Below are 19,572 nucleotides of genomic sequence, written 5' to 3'. Positions count from 1 at the left end.
CTAAAGCAATTTCAGTTTCTCATATTTCTGAACAAACAAAAAGTAGTTTGATTATTACCCTTTTTGGGCCAGGCTTATGGATGCCAGGTGACACGGTCAGTGTGCAAATACACTGAGCTAGGTTACATTTACATATGTAAAAGGGTCCATGTCTGCCTTTTGACTTCACACCAATCAATCATCAATGTCTTTAATAATCTACTAATACTAGACCAACTTCAATAAGAATTTAAAACCCTTTCCCTTCAGCACCAATTTAATTCAATAAATATGTACACAATTTTAATTGCAGCAGTTCTGAAAGATATATTTAGCTCCTTTATTAAAATACTCACAGCTCAGATTTAAAGTCCTGCTTTCAGAAATAGGCGCAGCACTGCCTCCTCCTGGCTGTGAAGTGTCATAGACACACATTCAGTCTGCCTCTGGAAAGGTTGACTGATATAGCAGCTCAGTATGTTCTTTCCAATAAAGGTCAAGTAAATGTTTACAGAAGAGAGGAATTTTTATTCTATGCCATTTGAAGTTCAGAAAGATTCTCATCATACCGGTCAGTCCGGATCTAAATTATTGCTCATTCCTGACATTTTTAGATGACTGTTGATATCTTTTCCAGTCTGTAGTCCAGGATCTGATAGCAAAAGGAACTGACAGTGAAGCTATAAACACATGCATTCCCTCACACAGTGATGACGACAGAAGATGTCACATGTTTTGTGTTTAAGACAGCTCAGTCATGGAATGTGCCTTCCAGTAATGACTGAACAGATGCCACAAGGCAATCTGATCAGCTTCCCACTGTTTTGCTTCAGTGTGCTGGCTGTGGCTTGTTGGTCACATAAGAAAACACCTGCTAGAGCCTCTATAATGTTCTTTAGTTTTGCAAAATTTTGTATATAAAGTGGACTCATGGACCTACCCAAACCAAACAGAGATTTAATTTTCAAAATAAAGAGAGCTGATATGAAATGGACCTGAGGACCATCAAGAAAAGATGGATAATAAGATGTGATGCACTATGTCATCAGCAGAGTTAACACACTCAGTTATAAGACATATTGTCTCTCAGACACCAGCACGAACAAGACCCAACCTGCTCCAATCAGACTGATTTAGAACCCTGCCTAACTCATGTGACGTGTTTCACATTAGGTTTTGGGCACTAGGATCCACATGGACCCGTGAAGACCATAAGGCCATTAAAATCAAAAGAGTTAATTCCCATGGCAGCCTTAATGGGCTTAATAAATACTATTGTTATGTGTTTTTACTAGTCTCAAGATGCCTTGCCATGAAATGAAATGATTGGCCTGATGAGACCAAGATTAAACTGTTTGGCCTCAATTCTAAGAGTCACATCTGGAGGAAACTGCTCATCATCTGTCCAATATCAATCCATTGGTGGCAGCATTACCCTGCGGAGGTGTTTTCCAGCAGCAGAGACTGGGAGACTAGTCAGTGTTAAAGGAAAACTGAACAGAACAAAGTGCAACTCAGACTGGGCAATGACCCTAAGCACACGGCCAAGACAACACAGGAGTGGCTTGAAGCCACAGTGTCCACTGATGGTTCCCATCTAACCTGACAGAGCTCAAGAGGATCTGCAGAGAGAAATGTCAGAATCCAAATCCAGGTGTGCAGAGCTTGTCACGTCATACCAAAGAAGAATCATGGCTGTCATTTCTGCCAAGTAAGTGCTGAGTAAAGTGTCTGAATGGTTTTTCCCTTTTTAACAGATTTTCAAAAGCAGCATAAGGTTGCAACATAACAAAATGTGAGAAGAGTGAAGCAGACTGAATGCTTTATGAATGCACTGTATGGCCTGTTCAACTAAGTTGTAACAACAACTCTTCCATCCCAAGCCCATAAAAAAAAAAAACATTTTTTATCCAGTAATACATAGGGCTGCAAAGGGGCAGAAATTTTCCAGTAAATTTCTGGAAACTTTCCATGGGAAGTTAATCTGGGGAATATTTCAAATTGGAAACTTATAACTAAAATATTTTAGAATTGACGCTTGAATTCAAGTCAAGTCAATTTATATTTATATATCACCAAATCACAACAGAAGTTATCTCAAGGCACTGTGCATATAGAGCAAGTTTAGACCGTACTCTTTATAATATTTACAAAGAGAGATCCAACATTTCCCACTGTGTTAGGTAACATCAGCATCTCTGATTTACCGGTTAGGTAGCTACTGTATAAACACATTTAGTTTTTTTTTTTTCTGGTTAAACTTTGATACCACATATCAAATATATTTGCCTCAGTAATATCGTCAGACTTTACTTGGCTGGATGTAGTCCGTCAGCTCAGATGCAGTAGTGTGGCTGTAGTGAGCAGGATTTTAGAAATGATCTGTGTATGTGATGGAGGAATGCAAAGTGCAGGGGGAGAAATTCAACTGAATTTACATTAAATCTGGTTGTTTTAGATTATGCTGCAAGATGTTTTTTTTTTCAACTACATTTAAGTTCCCTGTTGTAGGCCAACCTGTGATTTTGCAAATTTTATTTATTTCCCATTAATTCCGATATACTCTTGTTAATTCTCTTGGAAAGTTTTGACCCTTGTAACACAGCAGCAACAGCTTCTTACAAATCAAATTTTTCCCCCACATACTAACTAAGAAATGAATAACTGAAAGACAGCTTCTATAAGAAAGAAGGTGTGTTTCCGGGGCTGTCATTCAGCGCAGCATGTGGCCACATCATTTCTTTGACAAAAAGCCCCGTTGGAAACAGTAACAAAGGCATCCATTTGACTTTTCCCTTCTCATTAGCACAGATCTGTTAAAGGCAGAAGCAGACAGATATGCCTTAGAAGCTGGAGGACTGAACTACAGCAGGTCCATTCACACACACACACACACACACACACACTAATTAAAGCAAGAATACAATGCAAGTCTGTGGGGGAATATCTTGGTCCTGCTTCTTAATTAAAATTTCACAGATGGATTTTGATATCAGCTGGGTGAGGGGGACACACACCTGCACATCTACATATACACTCACACACGCAACATTCACAAAGATGCAAACACCTAAAGTAAAGTGTTTAAAAATAGCTCTGTCCTTCTCTTGCCTAACTTCCCGTCTTCATTCTTTGCCTCTTGACATTTTGAAGCGAGTCGTCGTCTAAAAAGGATATGGGAATTTTCATTACACTGCGATTAGCTGCTGGGCTTGCAGTGTAAAATAATATTGACAGCTCTTACTCCCACTGAGCTGAGGACTGACTTCCAGTCGACAAGCCTGGATATTTAGATAATCCTCCCAGGAAGCCCTTTTTTCCTCCCTAATATGAGCTGAGGGTGGCCCTGCGGGAGAGGCCCCACTCCATGCTTCACTTTATTACACCTAATCTCTGGGAAGACGACTGGAGGACACACAAACGCATCGACTGGCTCAGAGGGATGCAGGGAGGGAGGAGGGGAGTGTGTGCGCCTGATTTTCTGTCAGCGTGTGAGGATGTAAAATCATACTTACTGCTTCTTGGTTTTCTGGTTTTCTGGATGCCAGGGCCTCGTTCTTGGCTTCAAACTCGGCCTGGATGTTGTCTCTACGTCTCATCACAGCCTAGGACAGATCAGTAAAGTGTTACTTTTAATAAAATTGGCATAATCACATTTTTTCTCCAGGAATCACTAAATGTCTAAAGAGCCTATTTCCTAGCACAATCTATCTCGGTGACTTTGAGTCCATACATGTTGTTATTACTTCCACAAACAAATGCTGAGAGCATCCTAACATCTCCTCATGTGGTGCTGGAGAGGAACTGATTCAAGGACACTTTAACTGAACTGCCTGTAAGTGTTGTTCAGGGTTCTCGACACAATTTATGGGAAATTTCCAGGAGATCAATCAGTACGTGGCTATATGTTTGGACCCAAACGCAGCTCACAGGCTAAGTGCTCAGCAGAAGATACATCAGTCAAAGCATGCAGACAGTGACATAATGAAAAACAAAAAGACAACATAACCTGCAACTTACATCCATTTGACACATATGAAAAATACACCAATAACAGATTTAAAAAAAAACAAAACAAATATGTGGCTTTCTTCGTGACAACACGTTTTTCCACATGATGAAACAACAACACGCTCATCAGTGTTGTAAAGTACTGTTGTCCTGGAAAGTGTAACGACATCAGAGCACCTTTCTCAAATGTAAAATAAACCTGCATGAGTGTCACAAACTGTGTTTATCTCACATTTTCGAGCTGATGTAGCGGCACAGCTCTTGGAATGTTAATCAGTCCGTTGGTCCGATACTTTGTTCCAAACTGAGATTTCTCAACAACTATTGTATTGATTGGCACAAAATGATTTTGCTGATCTGGCCTGAATTTTCACTTATCCAGTGAAATATATCTACATCTACAGGGTGGCTTGGCACCAATTCTCCTCTGGATGCACTGTAATCACTCTGGCATCATCACAATAACATTTACAGTTTGTCTGATTCATTGGTTTATATCCAAAAACCTCCAAAACTAATGACATTCCCATCAGCCTCAGCTGCACTTCTTGTTTGGTGCTAACTGTTAAAACATATGCAATCTACGTTGTGCCAAATGTTTTGTGTTCTGCAAATCTTTATTTGACCCTCAAGGAAAATGAATGTATATACACTGTATGTTTATTTATCCAGTCAAGCCGGTTGTGGAAGTGTCAAATCAATCAATAAATAAATAAATAAATAAATAAATAATCCTTAATGGATTTTCATTTATTACTGTGGTGATCTCATGTTCTTAGCTACAACAATGCGCGCCACTTCTTGTCTGCTACCTTTGTCCACAACAAGCAAACCTAGATTAGGGCTACTAGGACTTTCAGAGAGATGTGGTTGAACATTCATTGGCATGCTGGGGTAGTGACTGTATGTAAATGAGCCTGTACATGTCAGCAGATGGATGTAGAACAGGTGAGAATGAACATAGTTCACTATCTGAAGCTGTGTGTGCCCAACTTTGTTAAATATCAGAGGTCTTGTTCCTACAGTCAGTTCCCACTCACATATTTAGAACATGTTCTGCTCATGCCTTGACAAAGGCATGAGGCTGTTAATCTCCCATTAAGAGTTGGATTTTAGATGTGAGCAGCGTGCTGTGGGCTCACCTTCAGTGTCTCAGCACAGAGGACGTACTCGTGCAGGGCGGGGACCAGGACCTCGGACAGATGCTGGATCTGCTCTTCTGTTTCCTTACTGCACCCCTCCACGCAGCGAGCCACGCCCTTCAGCGGTTCCGCCAGATCTTCCTCTGACCCCGCCCACTGGGTGTACGTGGGACCATACTGTTTCAGCTCATCCAGATACTCTGCAAGCACGGAGGACACATTTAAACACAATCCAGTTGGATGTAACTGCTGCTCTGTGCTGAATTTATGTCAATGGAATGACTGGTTACAATAAACAGATTTCCTTGAAAGTAACCTTTTTCTTTATCCTTAAAGTTAAGAAGGACTTAAACATGTAATGCTTTGTTAAGTCAAAATAAAATAAATAATAAGTTCTAGAAGTGACAGGAACCAATGGAGGGAAGCTAAAGCTGAAGTAATGTGTGATCTGTGTTGTGTTTTTGTGAGAAACCTTGAAAACATTTTTTATCTTGTTACTGTGAGTGATGGCATAACATACTATCCTGCCAGAGTTAGAGCAGTTTTGGTTCTTTCACATCAGAGACATCTGTAGTTCTTTTTTTCTTTGGACTCCTCTCACTGGTTATTAGGGGATGGGACTCCACCAATGAGAATTTAGCAATATTTGAATCGAAATCTGGTGACAGTTGGTGGGTTATTTGGCCACCGTCAATCAAATCCGATTAAACCACACCCACACAGTCCTGGTGAAACACACCAGCTGAGTTTTGTTGAATGTTAATAATAATGCTGATTGTCTTTTATCTAATCACAACTGTTAAATGTTATAGATATGTACTAGTATTGGACTCCTAACACATTGTAGGACTCGTGATGTACAGTAAAAATGAACAGTGCTGACTTGCAATTAAATTAAAATTAAATTAAATTAATAACCTCTCTGCTCCTTGATGATCCTCTGGGTGACTTTGTCCACAGAGCAGATCTTGTTGCTGAAGTCCTCCACGTACTCCTGCATCAGAGTGAACTCCTCCGGTCGGTTTCTCAGGCCTCGTACAGAGTTGGCCACCGCCCTCACCGTCTCTCCCATCCTGCTCAGGAAGCCCGGACCTTGTTTCTTGTGAGAGGTCAGCTCCTGCGGGAGGAGTCAAATCGCGAGGAGTTTAATGAGACCTTGTACCGGCGCTGAACCATCACCTTTCTCTCTGAGAGAGAGGCATGATGATATTAACCCCATGTTAAGTGCAGAGAAATTAGGACATGGTTAGCCTAGTTTAGCATAAAGACTGGAACCAGGGGGAAACAGCTAGCCTGGCTGTTTCTAAAGTTCAACAATAAACCTACCAACACTTTTAAAGCTTAGTGATCGACACGTTGTATCTCACTTGTTTAATCTGTTCTCAAATAGAAATGTAAGAACCCAGTTTGTAGTTTAAGTTATTTCCTATTTTTTGTGGTTTACTGGGTGTAAATTGTGGCTACAGTGGCTGATAAAGGCGTACTCTGTAGAGGAAGTTCCGCACATGGCAGAATGTTGTGTTGACTTGTCTTCTTTATGGGGACAAAAGCGAGTCCCCATAACATAAATCATTAAATTTTAAGGTGAAGACATGTTTTGAGGTTGGGGTAAGGGTTAGGCAGTTAATGTAAGTAAATGTAATATAGTCATGGAGACAAGACTCTGTGTGTGTGTGTGTGTGTGTGTGTGTGAGAGAGAGAGAGACCTGTGCAGTGAGGAAGACTTTGAAGTGCTGGCTGTAGGACAGGATGGGATGCTCTGAGATCTTGTTGAGGAAGCGGTGCAGAGCTTTCCTCCTGGTCTCAATGAAGTCATCATTGAAGCGTTCCACCATGCCTTTCATCACAAACTTCTCCGGCAGCGGCTGAGGAGAGACCCAAACTTGGCACTTAATCGGAGAGTCAAACAAGGCCAGTGTGTGTCATGAAGGTGATGCATTTCCATGTGGCCCGCACATTTTATTTTTTTTGTTCCCCTGCACTCAGGGAAGTAAAACTTTGATCGTGTGCCACTGAGAATTTAGTAAAAAAGTGGCACTCTTCACTTCCTATTCCTCCAGTTACTATGAATTCAGTCAAACTGTCATTTGTGTGGATTTTTTAAAATCCCTTTGTATTTGTATTTTCTAATCCTTATTTTTCATACTAGTTGTTTTACACGGCTTTAAGGGGACACCACACACCACATTTCACTGGAGATATCACTTCTAAATGTGACAATAAACCACTGGACCTAATCTATATTCATGCATGTAAAATTAGAAATATAAAAAGTGCATAAATGGATTGTTGTTGTTATTGTCTTTCTGTCCTGATGGTTGAATTTTCTTACACCCATTCATATTTCTATTTCTGTTTACATTTCTATTTACATAAGAGTGCTTTGTATAGGATAATCTCATTTCTGTGCTAAAACCTGCACCTTTATTTCCTCCCCACAAACTCAAGCACTTAGAAGGATGCAATGAAATATGTGTGGACAGCAATTCCAAGCCTCCCAAAATGCTGAAAAAAAAACAAAAAACATCTAATGTTACTCTTCTGGGTGACATTAAAGGGATAGAAACTATCACTTTTTCTGCAGTACTGTACGCATTTGGGTTTCACTTCACTGGTGTAACCTCAGACCTTTGCTATTACAGCAAGTGGTTAGAATTCTGCTGATGAACAATTGATCTGCATAATGTAAAAAAATAAAAAAATCTGAAATTAATGACATATGTAAGGTTCAGGTTTCTACACAGTGATTTCCATGCTGTATGAAAATGAATTAAAAAACCAAAGGAATCTTGGATGGTAGGAAAAAAAAATCAAAAAATCCACTGAGTGCTTTGGAAAATAGCTGACAGTAATGTTCAGTATGTGTGACTCTGGTATGGTCTGATCAGACCCTGAGGCAGCCCACAGATGCGTTAAGCAGACGGCGCGGCGTGCTGATACACACATGGACAATGAGCGTCGGGTGGTTTTCCTCTAGTCTGCTTCGGAGCCACAGGAAATCCTGGTAGCGCCGGCGTACCTCGTACTCGCTGGAGTCGAACTCACTCCGCGTGGTCTGGAGAAAGAAGATGTGAATTAGTGTCACTCTGCCACGCAGCTTTAACATCTCTCAAAGCAGCCTGAGCGCTACATGTCAAAGCCTCACGCTTTACCTGGGAGACTCGTGTCATTATTAAGATTTCACACAGTCAAAGAAATGAGACATGTTTGCTGGTCCTAGTTCAGTGATAACAAACTTGTGCTGCAGACCGCTTCATTCTGCGGCTGCTGACAGCACTGTCAGGCCATGTGATTACAAAGGAACAGCAGAAGAGGAAGCACTGCCACAGTCTGCTTTGATTTAGGAGTACTTTAACTAACCTCACCAGCATTTGGTACTATTATTATGAGAGGTGCTGTAAGACTTTCATTTATTGTTGCCTTAACTGTAACTTTTAATAAGCTCATTCTCATTTTTCCCAAAGCATGCGGAGCTCCTGCTGCTTCAAACAGGTTAGGACACCTGTGTAGCTGTCCTAAACATCAGCAGAGACAGGAGTCATTCCCTCAAGTAAGAAAGTTGATGAAACGTTGCTTTTACTTTTAGTCATAAAAGTAAGATCAAATGTCACTTGGAGAGTTTTTAGACAGTTAGCACTGGCTTGGTACTGTGAGATGCTCGCTGAATACGATCATTTTACCATTCTGCATGGGTACAGACATGCAAACAAACAGCCTCCTCACCTTAGTGAGGACCCTGTACATTATGAAGGTCTCGATGGCAGTGACGTGGCTCTCTGGGTTGTCGACGGTGATGAAGATGTCTTTGGTGTCGGCATCCTGCTGCTGCTCCTCCTCCTCATCCTCCTCCAGTCTGTACTGGTTGACCATGGAGCTGGGAGAGTTGGGCATGGGGCTTCCATCTGCCAGGGATGTGTTCTGGACCAATGAGACAATGCCACCGTTAGCCCACAGTGATGTTTACAGCAGGCTCAACATAATTTTTGCTAAAACTAGACTTAGAAATTTTCTAGACTTTTTGCCAGAAGTTAGTAGTGAAACACTGCATGGACTAAATTCCTAATGCATAAACTATGTACATTTCATTACAGGCCTACAGCTTATTACAGGGGATAAGCTCAGAAAACAAGGACGTATACCACATCTTACTAAATTAGCTCATTAACTGGAGCTACATTATTTAGCTGGGCCTGTTTTTGAGTTCAAAAAAATCATGAACTGGCAAAGTGGTTTGATAAAAAAAGTGCAAAAGCAGATCCTTTTTACTGGACATAAAGGACAGCAAGTGCAGCATCTGCTCTGATCACTGTTTCTTACAGCAGCTCAGAGCTGTTAGTGAGGTCTGTACAAAACACCAGCAACCCTGCAGCACGACTTGTGTGCTACGGTGTGTCTGCCATTATGATGATAATGCACTGTAATGACATCATTTCCTAAACATTCGAAACAACATGGTTAATATGTGCACACGCACAAAACTTCGCTCCATTGCCGGACGCATCACCTCATACATCATAGTAAAACATCATCATAGCAAGCTCTATTACACTTGGCTGCACTGTCACTGTATCTGTATTTATGTATCTAAGTTGTTGGACCTATCATGCAAATTGAAGGCCAGTAACCAGGAAACCACCAAACTAACAGCACAAGCTAAATGCATCCATCTATAACACTGAATGCATTAAACGTGTCAAGCGTGAATGCCTTACATGTATATTGTATATAATGCTCAGAGCTTACAAAGCATTTTAGGACTCTTCATTCACTATATCTTAAGGCAAAGGGGGAAAAAAAGCAGAAAGAATGAGCAGACTGATACCACCCCCATGTCTGTCCATTAAATCTATAGCTTAGCACTGATTCTGGGAACAGGGGGAAACAGCTAGCCAGTTGCAAAACCCACCTGCCAACACCTCTAAAGCTCACCGATTAACACATGGCATACTGTTTGTTTAATCCAGACAAAAACCCCACATATAAAAACAACAACTTTGCAATTGTATGGGGGTTGTGTCCCAAGCTTGGGTAATAACTTCCCAAGGTCTCTGCTGATTGGCTACTGATCCTTGCCATGAAATAGTGAGCCGAACTTTTCCTGGCCTTTTTTTGTGTTATTCCATCACTGCCATCACAGTCTTTGAATCCAGTTCTACACTGCAGCATGCACAACATTTGACAGCACAAGTGCAGCACTTTTGTCAGAACAGATTATAACTGTTCTTCCTCACCATCACTGCATTTCCACAACTCTGGCACATTTTTGTTCCTAAAAAGTTTCCCTTTTGAAAGCAGTTTACTCTGCTGTCTCTCACATACACATTAGATTTCTACATCGATGTACATAATGCACACTTGGTATTTATTGATGCAGTTTAGGAAGAAATTAGGTCATTAAGGAAGTTTGTCCACAGGAGAGCACTATATTTTTCAGCTGTAAAATCTTTTGCATCCTGTGACTTGGTGCTTTTTAGAGATTACTTGGACTACTGAAGCAAACAGTACACTATAACCCTAACTATAACAACTGCATTTCCCTTCATTACATGGAAATACATATAGTCTAGATGACTGTGACTGTTCTGACTACTAACTTCTTTGACTACTAACTCTGGGAGCCATCTGGGCCCTGTGGGCGCCTTTTCAGTTTACAAACCTATGCAGATGGTGTGTGGGGTAAGAACTCGAATGAGGCTAAAGATGCTCCATGAAAAAAAATTGGACTGGATTAATCCCCACTTGGTGAATCTCCTCTCTCACACACAGATTGTACTGTACATTCAATAATAAAAGAGAGAAACTGTTGTCATTCTCGGCTCTGAACCCTGGAGAATAGGAGAATATGCTTTGATTACTAGATTCTAAACTCTCTAAGCAACCAACAGTAATGAAGTCAAAGGTCAGTGGTGACGGCACTCATTTCACATGATGAAAGTTCATGCAAACATTTGCGGTATTTGCATAAAGAGGGTGATTTATGTGTGCAGACTGAAAACAGGCCGGCATTAAAATGACACGGGGGGGTGCACCGGTGAGCACATGATACTTCAAGTATCACTAAAAGAAGTCAAATTTTATTAAGTTCCATGAGTTTGAAGGCTTATCACACACCACCACACTGAACAGAATATACAGAATAATAATATACTATGACACAGGATGTAACAACTCCTGAAAAGGACAAAAAAGAACAAAGAATAAACTACTTACAAAGTTATTTAGAAGGAATGTGCACTTGTACAGTATGTGATTACCCCGCCGCAGCATCTTGCTGCTCAGCATCAGGAAATTCCATCCCTTCCTCACCAGGGGGGCAAACAATCATTCAAGCACTTGTCATCCCCCACTTAGACTTTGCAACTCCCCTCTCACTGGAGCCTCCGCATCGTCAATCAGACCTCTGCAGCTAGTGGAAGATTGCCCATTAGGTGTTTCAACCTCCCTAAATTTTCCCCACACTACTCCTGTTCTCTGTGCACTACACCGGCTCCCTGTTGCAGCTCAAATCCACTTTAAGAGACTCACTGCTTCCTACCTCTGCCCTCTCACCTACACTGGGGCTTCCCCAGAAAATGAACATTTGAACATCCACACCACCACGACAAATGGGTAACTTCACTTCCTGATGAAGACTGTCGTATTATTGAAATCACCTAAACAGCTTGTATATGGATCTTGTGGTTAGATCATCATATTAGCACTGTCACTGTGACCATGTTAGCATGCTGACGATAGCATTTCACTCAAAGCACTACTGTGCCTAAGTACCATCTCAAAGAACCAGCAGTATGGGTCTTTTCTTTTTTCATCTTGCTGTGGCTGTCAACTGATGCAACATGAACAGTATGCTTCTATGGATAGCTTCAGAAACCCTTAAGAAACACTAGACACTACATGTTGTGTACTGATAATAAAATGATCAAATTTAAGGTGATATCTGTGTCTTTCATTTGTAAGCACAGGCCTTTTCACAGCGGACTTGGTCTCGTCACATTCAAATGATCCAATTTATACAAACAGCAGTGTGCTGTAAGTGTGTTGCATGCAGGTCTATTTCCTGTAACAACAGCTGAGAAACTGCTGAGGTCAGCACAGGGCCTGGAGCCCTACCATCCTGCACCTCTTCACAGTACAAAACAATGACAACAAATATGTTATGACTTTTCTCTCCCACATAGCTTTCTCTCTCTCTCTCTTTCTCTTCCAGATAGTTATCATGTGACCATATATGTGTAGCGGGGAGCTCTCACTCTGTTTCTTTTATCAGGAACCACAAACAGAGCCCTCTCCTGTCAACATGTTATTGGAAACGGAGCAACACATGGTCTGTATTTGACTTCTGCTGAAAACAAGTAAAAGTTTATTTAGACCAAATTATATTCGAAGAGTAGCCTCAACCAACATCTACATTTTTCTGATGAACTGGTTGTTACGGTAACAGTCTGAGGCGATGAGGAAAGTGCTATTTCTACCTGTTTTCATGTACCACAAATGTCACTGTGAAGTGTGGCAGATGAGAAACAGTCACTGATAATTACATGTGGCTTCCTGCTGCACATATGTTATATTTAAAAAACATGTTAGACTACATGAGCCAAATGCATCAGCAGCTAAAAATAACTGCTCAGATCAGCAGTCTATGAGAAAACCAGCTTTTGATAATGTCAGTAGCAGCTCAGTTGTTATAGTAACAGTGTTGATGTAGAGGCAAAGCCCTATAGCCTAATTTATTTTATTCATTTTAAATGGCATATCTCACTAGAACCTGGATAAATTATACATTCACCCAAAAACAACATCGAGAGTGACCGGACAATGTAATTCCCAATTTAGCATATGTGGGAATTTTCAAGAAAGCTTTCCCAGTTGGTTTTCTGATTGGCCATGACTCTCTCATTTGGATTCTTAGAAAGACCAAACTTTGCATCTGTGCTCTAAATGTTATGAGGTGACTGTTGAATTCAAGTAATTACAATGCAAAAAAAAGATGTTAGATTCAAAACAGTTATGATAACTGATAATGTTATATGTCCAGGGTCACAAAATCAAACAACTAAAAAACTAATTTGATTTGAACTTTCTGAAATCCAGTTGAATAAGGTCAGAATCCAGTTTTACAGTAAATATTATGGTAATGCTTTTGATAGCAAATATGATCAGTAATAGTTAAGCATATTTAAAACATAATCTTTGAGCAGAACCTGAATAGGGTTAAGGTTAACATTTGGAACTGGATTCAAAACTAATCAAAGTGTATCCACATTATAAACATGATATATTTTTTTTCATACTAGTTACCCTTATTTCTCTACTAAAACAAATCCACTTAATAGAATTCTTAAGCTCCAGATGCTAAAACTTTTCAATTGTGTTATTTTTTATGTCTATTTCAGCTGGTTATTTAAAAATAATTCATACATTTCATATGCACTGACGTATTTGTTTAAGACCTTTATAATGTCAGCTCCTGTATTTTTCAAATGCCACAGGACCAACGCAACTGATCTGCCAGTCTCTGAATAGAAGAGCAGCTGTGCCGGGAAGTGACTTCACAGATGCAAAAAGGTGAAAAAAGAACCACCACCATCCATAACCCAGCTGACTAGGACTTAACGGGTTTGAAGTTAGAGCTACTATTAGAAAAATATGAATCAACACGAGGAAAGGATACACCTGCCACACCTACTCAGCTCCCAGGTACCTGCATGGGAGCGACTGAAAGGACGGAGCACCGCCACCGGCCTCACGGTGCGCTGTCAGATCGAAATTCACTTCCCATTCTTCCTGTGAGAAAGGGGGCAAGACACATTCACCTCCAGACTCAAACTGACCCACTTCTTTTGCTTTGCAGAATTCAATCTTACAGAGCTTTGACATACAAAGTAGACAGGCTCTCCAATCTCTAGCCAGTTTGAGCAAGGGGGTGGGACTGGCCTCTCATTTAGGAAATATTAAATATTCTTGTTTTGAAACAAGAAATAATATGTGCTGTTTGTCAGTGGTGAGTATATAGTCTGTGACAGAGGTTAATGACACTTTGGACACTTGTGGGCAGTAAATCATCACCTTTAAGTTGACATGGTGAACTTTTAAGCAAACAGCTACTTATTTACACATTTACACAGCAGTTACAGAGCAATATTATCATACATTTTTAGTGGTGTTTGCACCTAAGTAAGTCCAATATTTACTCACTTTTATCTCTGTTTCTGAGAAAAAAATATCTGGCTCTTTTCAGACACTATGCTCCACTGAATTTACCATCTAGTCTCTGACTGTGTTTAGCTGCTGTTTGGTGCTGAACAGTTGAGCAAGGACGTTCTTCACTCAGACTAGATCCGACACAAAAAACTGAGGTCATTCATCATGCACAAATATTAATGCTGCTTTTCTCTGTTTTATATGACTGTAAATTGAATATGTTGGTTGGACAAAACAAGACCATAGAAGACATCACCTCACAGTTCTGAGAAACTGTAATGTGTATTTATTACTATTTTGTAATGATTCATCAATAAAAAAAATTAATATGCTTATTCGTTTTAGCACTAGTTCACCTGATCTGTTTACATTTTCCTCAGAGGTAGCTTCATGCAAATATTGACACTGTTTTTTTTTTTTTCTTTTGTCAGCAGAAAAAAGCAAGTATAGTGTGACAAACATGGTGGGGGAGGTTGGAGTGGGTGGCTAGATGTTCAAACTATCTTGTCAACATGAGCATGATCTTTCCTGAACCTTAACTAAGCAGTTTTAGACACCGTAACGGACCAACTGTACACACAAAGAAATGAAGAATGGAGAACCATAATTTTGTACTTATGTGAAAAATGCTATGTGGAAAAGACTGCCAAAATGGAGAGGACAGGGCAAAGTCAACATGCAGAAAAAATAAGGTAATTATTGTTTGTATGGTAAAAGGATGAATACATGCCTCACTGACAGATCATAGAGCAGCTTTACAGATCAAGTGATCAAACAGGCATCTTTACATTTCCTGCCAACCAGGAGACAACATCACAGTTGCCACTGACAACACTCATTCCTCCTGTCTTACAGTGATAACACAGACTGACATTTGTTATATTAAGTCTCACCACTAAACTACATTAGTGATCCACCTAAGAGGACTGTGACCTTGTGCATGATTTGGGAGCCTGACTGTCGATTTGCAACTAAGTAGACTGAGGCTTCAGTTCTGTTCCAAATTTGTTTGAGACCTCCCTTTGTTCACATTTTGACCTAAATCAAGCCCAGTAGAAACACACAGAAATGAAATACACTGAATAAAGCCATTCACCTTTATCCGCCATTTTTTTTCTAAAGCCCTCAAACCATGTTCACACATTAGAGATTATCACACTGAAGTAAATACATGTGGATTTATTAATGCAATGATTTGTTCATTCAGGAGGATAAACTAAAGAATCAGTTCTAACTGTGTAATTTCTAGCTTTTTAACAACTGTGTGATTCATCTTCTCTAATATTTCCTATCTTTTGACTATGGTGTTTACACAGGTTGCTATATTTGACAAGAAATAATTAATAATAATTAAAATAATTTGACACATACATACACACTGTAACAACTTTCCTCTGTGCACAGAATTCTGCACCAAACTGCATATAGAAATTTCATAATATAACGTCGCCTTGATTGCGTGCATCATACATAACGCATGAAACATGACTCTGGGCATTTGTGCATGTGATATTTCAATTCGGCGGCTCCGTAATCCATCAGTAACAACCAGTTCAAAACAATTTCAACTTCAAAAGTCCAAATCCATTTGCTTGAAAACAACCAACAGGTGGACCAGGGCTACATCTTAAAAACCCACTGGACTAGGTGCTGATTATTACTGTGGAGCCGAATTGGAAAGGAGAGTCTATAGATTTGTTAAAGCATGTTTAAGTACATTTCTATATGTTTTAACTCTTGCAGTTAGCAAATAATTATTAAATTATTAAAAAACTGAAAGGAGTTTTAGCCTTTACATAAAGGCACTTCATAGGAAAAAGCAGATAGGACAGTCGGGTCCTAAGGTCAGCTCATCAGCTGATCCAGGACATTTGGTTTCCTTCCTTCTCTGCGTGACAGTATGTGGCCACGATGTCCACCATGGTTTGTCACTACGTTCCCGCACAAAGTGGAAGTAACTTATAAAATATACATTCTTCTACATGCTGAAGTTAAAGCGGGTATGTCAGTGACAGGGTCAAATCCACGTAGCAAGAAAGCCAATGGAGCATTTTGAAGCTGAAAAGTCCGGAGCTTTCGGATTGTTTGCATTTGAGTGTTTTTCTTTACCTTGCTGAAAACCTCCAGGTCTTCGTCCTCGTCCAGGTCCAACATGTGTCCTGAGAAGTCCGCAGGGACTGTCTGTCCGCTCATCTCACTCGCAAACTTTCTAAATGAACTGAGTTCATCAGACAGACATGAGAGCTAAACTTCCACTACAACTTCAGAGCAGCAAAAAAACACACCAAGAGCGAATGAGAACAGCACTTCCTCGAGCGGATTTCAAAATAAAAGCTAAATATCTGCAACCGCTGCGAGTGTAGCGAGTGATTCAACATTCACTAACCTATTGTTGAGGTTTAACGGGCTGTGATGGGAACATTATAGATAAATTCAAAACTTTAAAGTATTAGTAAAGTATGTTTTTTAAATATTCAAAAAGATCCAAAATGTTCAGAGCAAAATATAAATTACAGAAGCTGTCCACATAAATCCACATAAATCCAGCATTACATGGTGTGAACAGAGCTGCAATTTCACTTGCAGCTGCTTCATAGATTAAAACAAAAAAGGTATTTTGTAGGTTTCTAAAATCTGTAACAGTTGATACGACTACAGCCCAACAATCATTCTGTGTCTATTAAAAAACTTTCCAGGACAACCAGTTATTTTCCAGGTTTTTTTTTCTTATCTTTTTTTCAATGAAAAATGTAATTTGTGAGACATTAGCTTTGCCATGTACAAAACGTGCTTAAGAATGAATCTGTAGTATATGATACTTGAAATTTGTCTTCTTAAATGTTATCTACAGTATCTATTATAACTCATGTACAATACATCTGAACACAGGTTATCTGTGTCTTTGGTCTTCCCATTTCACTCTTAACGATCTTTTGTTTTTGTTTTTTTTTCTTTTTGTTGGTTTGTTTCGTTTTTGCAAATCAATCAAATCAATCCTTAGTTGTCACATGCATTATTAAACCAGTGCAATGTGTAGTACATGTGAAAGGTAATGGAGGCTTTTATTTTGGCGAATGTTCTAACTGCTTCCGGTGTAGTGTTGGTGGTGTTGTTGTTCTTGACACAACTGAAATCCGGAGAGCGCAGATGCGGAAGGATCAGGGCAGAAATCACTCCCTTCATGATTCAGCTGGGCGGTGCTCTGCGGAGCAGGCTGCAGCAGTTTTCAGCACTTAAAGTTTTCCACAAGCCTCAAACCAGTGAAAATAAAACCTCGGTGGTGATGTGCTGTGCTGTGACAGCGTTTTAACTGGAAAAAGACAATGGAAAAAAGTTATGATCACTGTGAAATAAGTCAAATCAAATCTCTGTGTTGCATCAAAAAATGGCATGAAGGCAATATTTCTGCTCTCAGAGGGGAAGAGAGGTCAGAGCAACGACTGTTTTAGCAGGAGTTACTTCAGAAACATGTTAGTTGATGTGAGCTTTCCAGTGAAGATTTAAAAAACAAACAAACAAACAAAATATAAAATATATACAGTTGTTCAGATGCAATACAGACTAAAGAAACAATGAATCTAAAAAGTGGAATTGTAGAGTGTTCAATGCCCTAAAATGTGCATTTAAAACACAATCTGAGGTTTTCAAAACACTAAGTTGAACGCTGAATGATATTGATGAATCACATACTCCTACACCTACAGTACATACAGCATACATACAGTATTTACACTAACACACAAACAAACTAGCACTGACATTATGCTAATGCATATTTGTCTGTTTTTATCTTCAGTATCTTTTATCAAAGTATTTGTTCAGTTGTTTCAAACTGAATTTAAAATGCTTTCCTTTTGCGGTCCAACATGCATGTCAAGTTAATTGTAAACTCTAAATTGTAAAGTGTAAATGTGAGTATGAACAGGTTTTGTGTGGTATTTTCAGGGCATACTTCCTCTCATTGTCAGCTGGAATCAGCTTCAGCCCCCACATGACCTTGTAAAGAAGTAGCAGGCACAGATAATGGCTCAAAGGATAGACGTCCTGCATACATCTGTTGCAATAGGCCTAACCTGTTCTCTGTAACAATGTTCATCTGTGTTGCTTGTCTGGTTAGATCTGTAATCTTGTTGTTGTTACCATCAGATGGCCTATCACTGCTCTACGCTTTATGTCTGGGGCTCCATGTACTTTATAATTGCCTTGGATTTTTTTTTACACATTACACGCCCAAAACATTACACATGTATGTGATAGTTGCAGTTTTTGGCAGTAATGTGTAACTGTGCTTCTGAGGAGGGGACTTTTGGAGAACTGTGTGCAGTCACTGAGGCTAAGCTAGCAGCTGGATGGTCAATAAATCCCTCCAAATGTAGGACTACCTGCATGTTAAACTGCACTGTCTCGTTTTCTATTTATTATATCTATTTATTTATTTTTGAACAAGCGGTGGGCAAGGTGGGAGAAGCAGGCTTTAGGGGGCTTCGCTGGCTGTTCCTTCTGCAAGACGTTCCTCATCCTTGATGTCTATGGGGACAATAAAAGTCTAGAGACTATAAAGAGAGCCACTGAGGCTGCATCCTGGACGTAAGTCAGAGCGTGATCAACCCCAGCTAGGTCACTTAGGTGAGGGAGTCTGATGTTGAAAGATTCAAATCACTGATGATGTGTCCAGGTCTGCATCACAAGACGTGTCAAGACAACGACCAATGAGTACTTGATTACAGTTTCTGAGTAATTTGCCCAACGCTGGAGACTTAGCATGTGATTCCAAACCATGTTGCGGACTGCTGGGATTTGCTCCCATTTAGCCACAAGAGGATTAGGATGCATTCACAACTAACCAGTGAAAGCAGTCAATCGAACTCTCGATATAGACCAAACTGGACTGAGACTGAGACCACCTGAATGATGGTCTCTGTGTGCTTATTTATGGCCTGAAAGCAATGTGGAAAAACTAAATCTCATACTATTAGATCCATTTTCTTATTCTGGGGACTTTCAAAGTAGTGATCTGCATGAGGGGCATATTTATTTATGAAAGATCATTTGGTAACCATGGCAACATGTATGCACGTCAGTACATGAGTGCAGGATCCTGCTCGATACATCGGAAAGTGAAAAAGAATTAAAGCACAGGTTTGTTGTATATTTCAGTAAGAATTAATACCATACACCTCATCACCCTCACCCATCATTATTCTTGAAGTCCACTCGCAGCCCAGATAAATAACACTCA

The 19,572-nt window shown here is 39.9% G+C and overlaps 1 protein-coding gene across 1 annotated transcript in view; it reads right to left on the bottom strand.

Annotated features, from left to right (window-relative positions):
• Nucleotides 1–16,621, bottom strand: part of snx7 (sorting nexin 7) — a 39,097-nt gene extending 22,476 nt beyond the window's left edge. The window contains exons 1-7 of the mRNA XM_018698310.2: nt 16,443–16,621; nt 8,856–9,050; nt 8,077–8,187; nt 6,839–6,997; nt 6,051–6,249; nt 5,133–5,332; nt 3,495–3,584 (exon numbers count right to left, since the gene is read on the bottom strand). Of these exons, the coding sequence (XP_018553826.1) occupies nt 3,495–3,584; nt 5,133–5,332; nt 6,051–6,249; nt 6,839–6,997; nt 8,077–8,187; nt 8,856–9,050; nt 16,443–16,526 (1,038 nt within the window). The 5' untranslated portion in view covers nt 16,527–16,621. The remainder of the gene's footprint in view (nt 1–3,494; nt 3,585–5,132; nt 5,333–6,050; nt 6,250–6,838; nt 6,998–8,076; nt 8,188–8,855; nt 9,051–16,442) is intronic.
• Between the last annotated feature and the right edge of the window lie 2,951 nt (nt 16,622–19,572).

The sequence above is a fragment of the Lates calcarifer genome, linkage group LG24, assembly GCF_001640805.2.
Source record: "Lates calcarifer isolate ASB-BC8 linkage group LG24, TLL_Latcal_v3, whole genome shotgun sequence".
NCBI classification, from domain to species: Eukaryota; Metazoa; Chordata; class Actinopteri; family Centropomidae; genus Lates; species Lates calcarifer.
The sequence above is the reverse complement of the archived record's forward strand: the minus strand, read 5'-3'. Positions and strand labels throughout refer to the sequence as shown.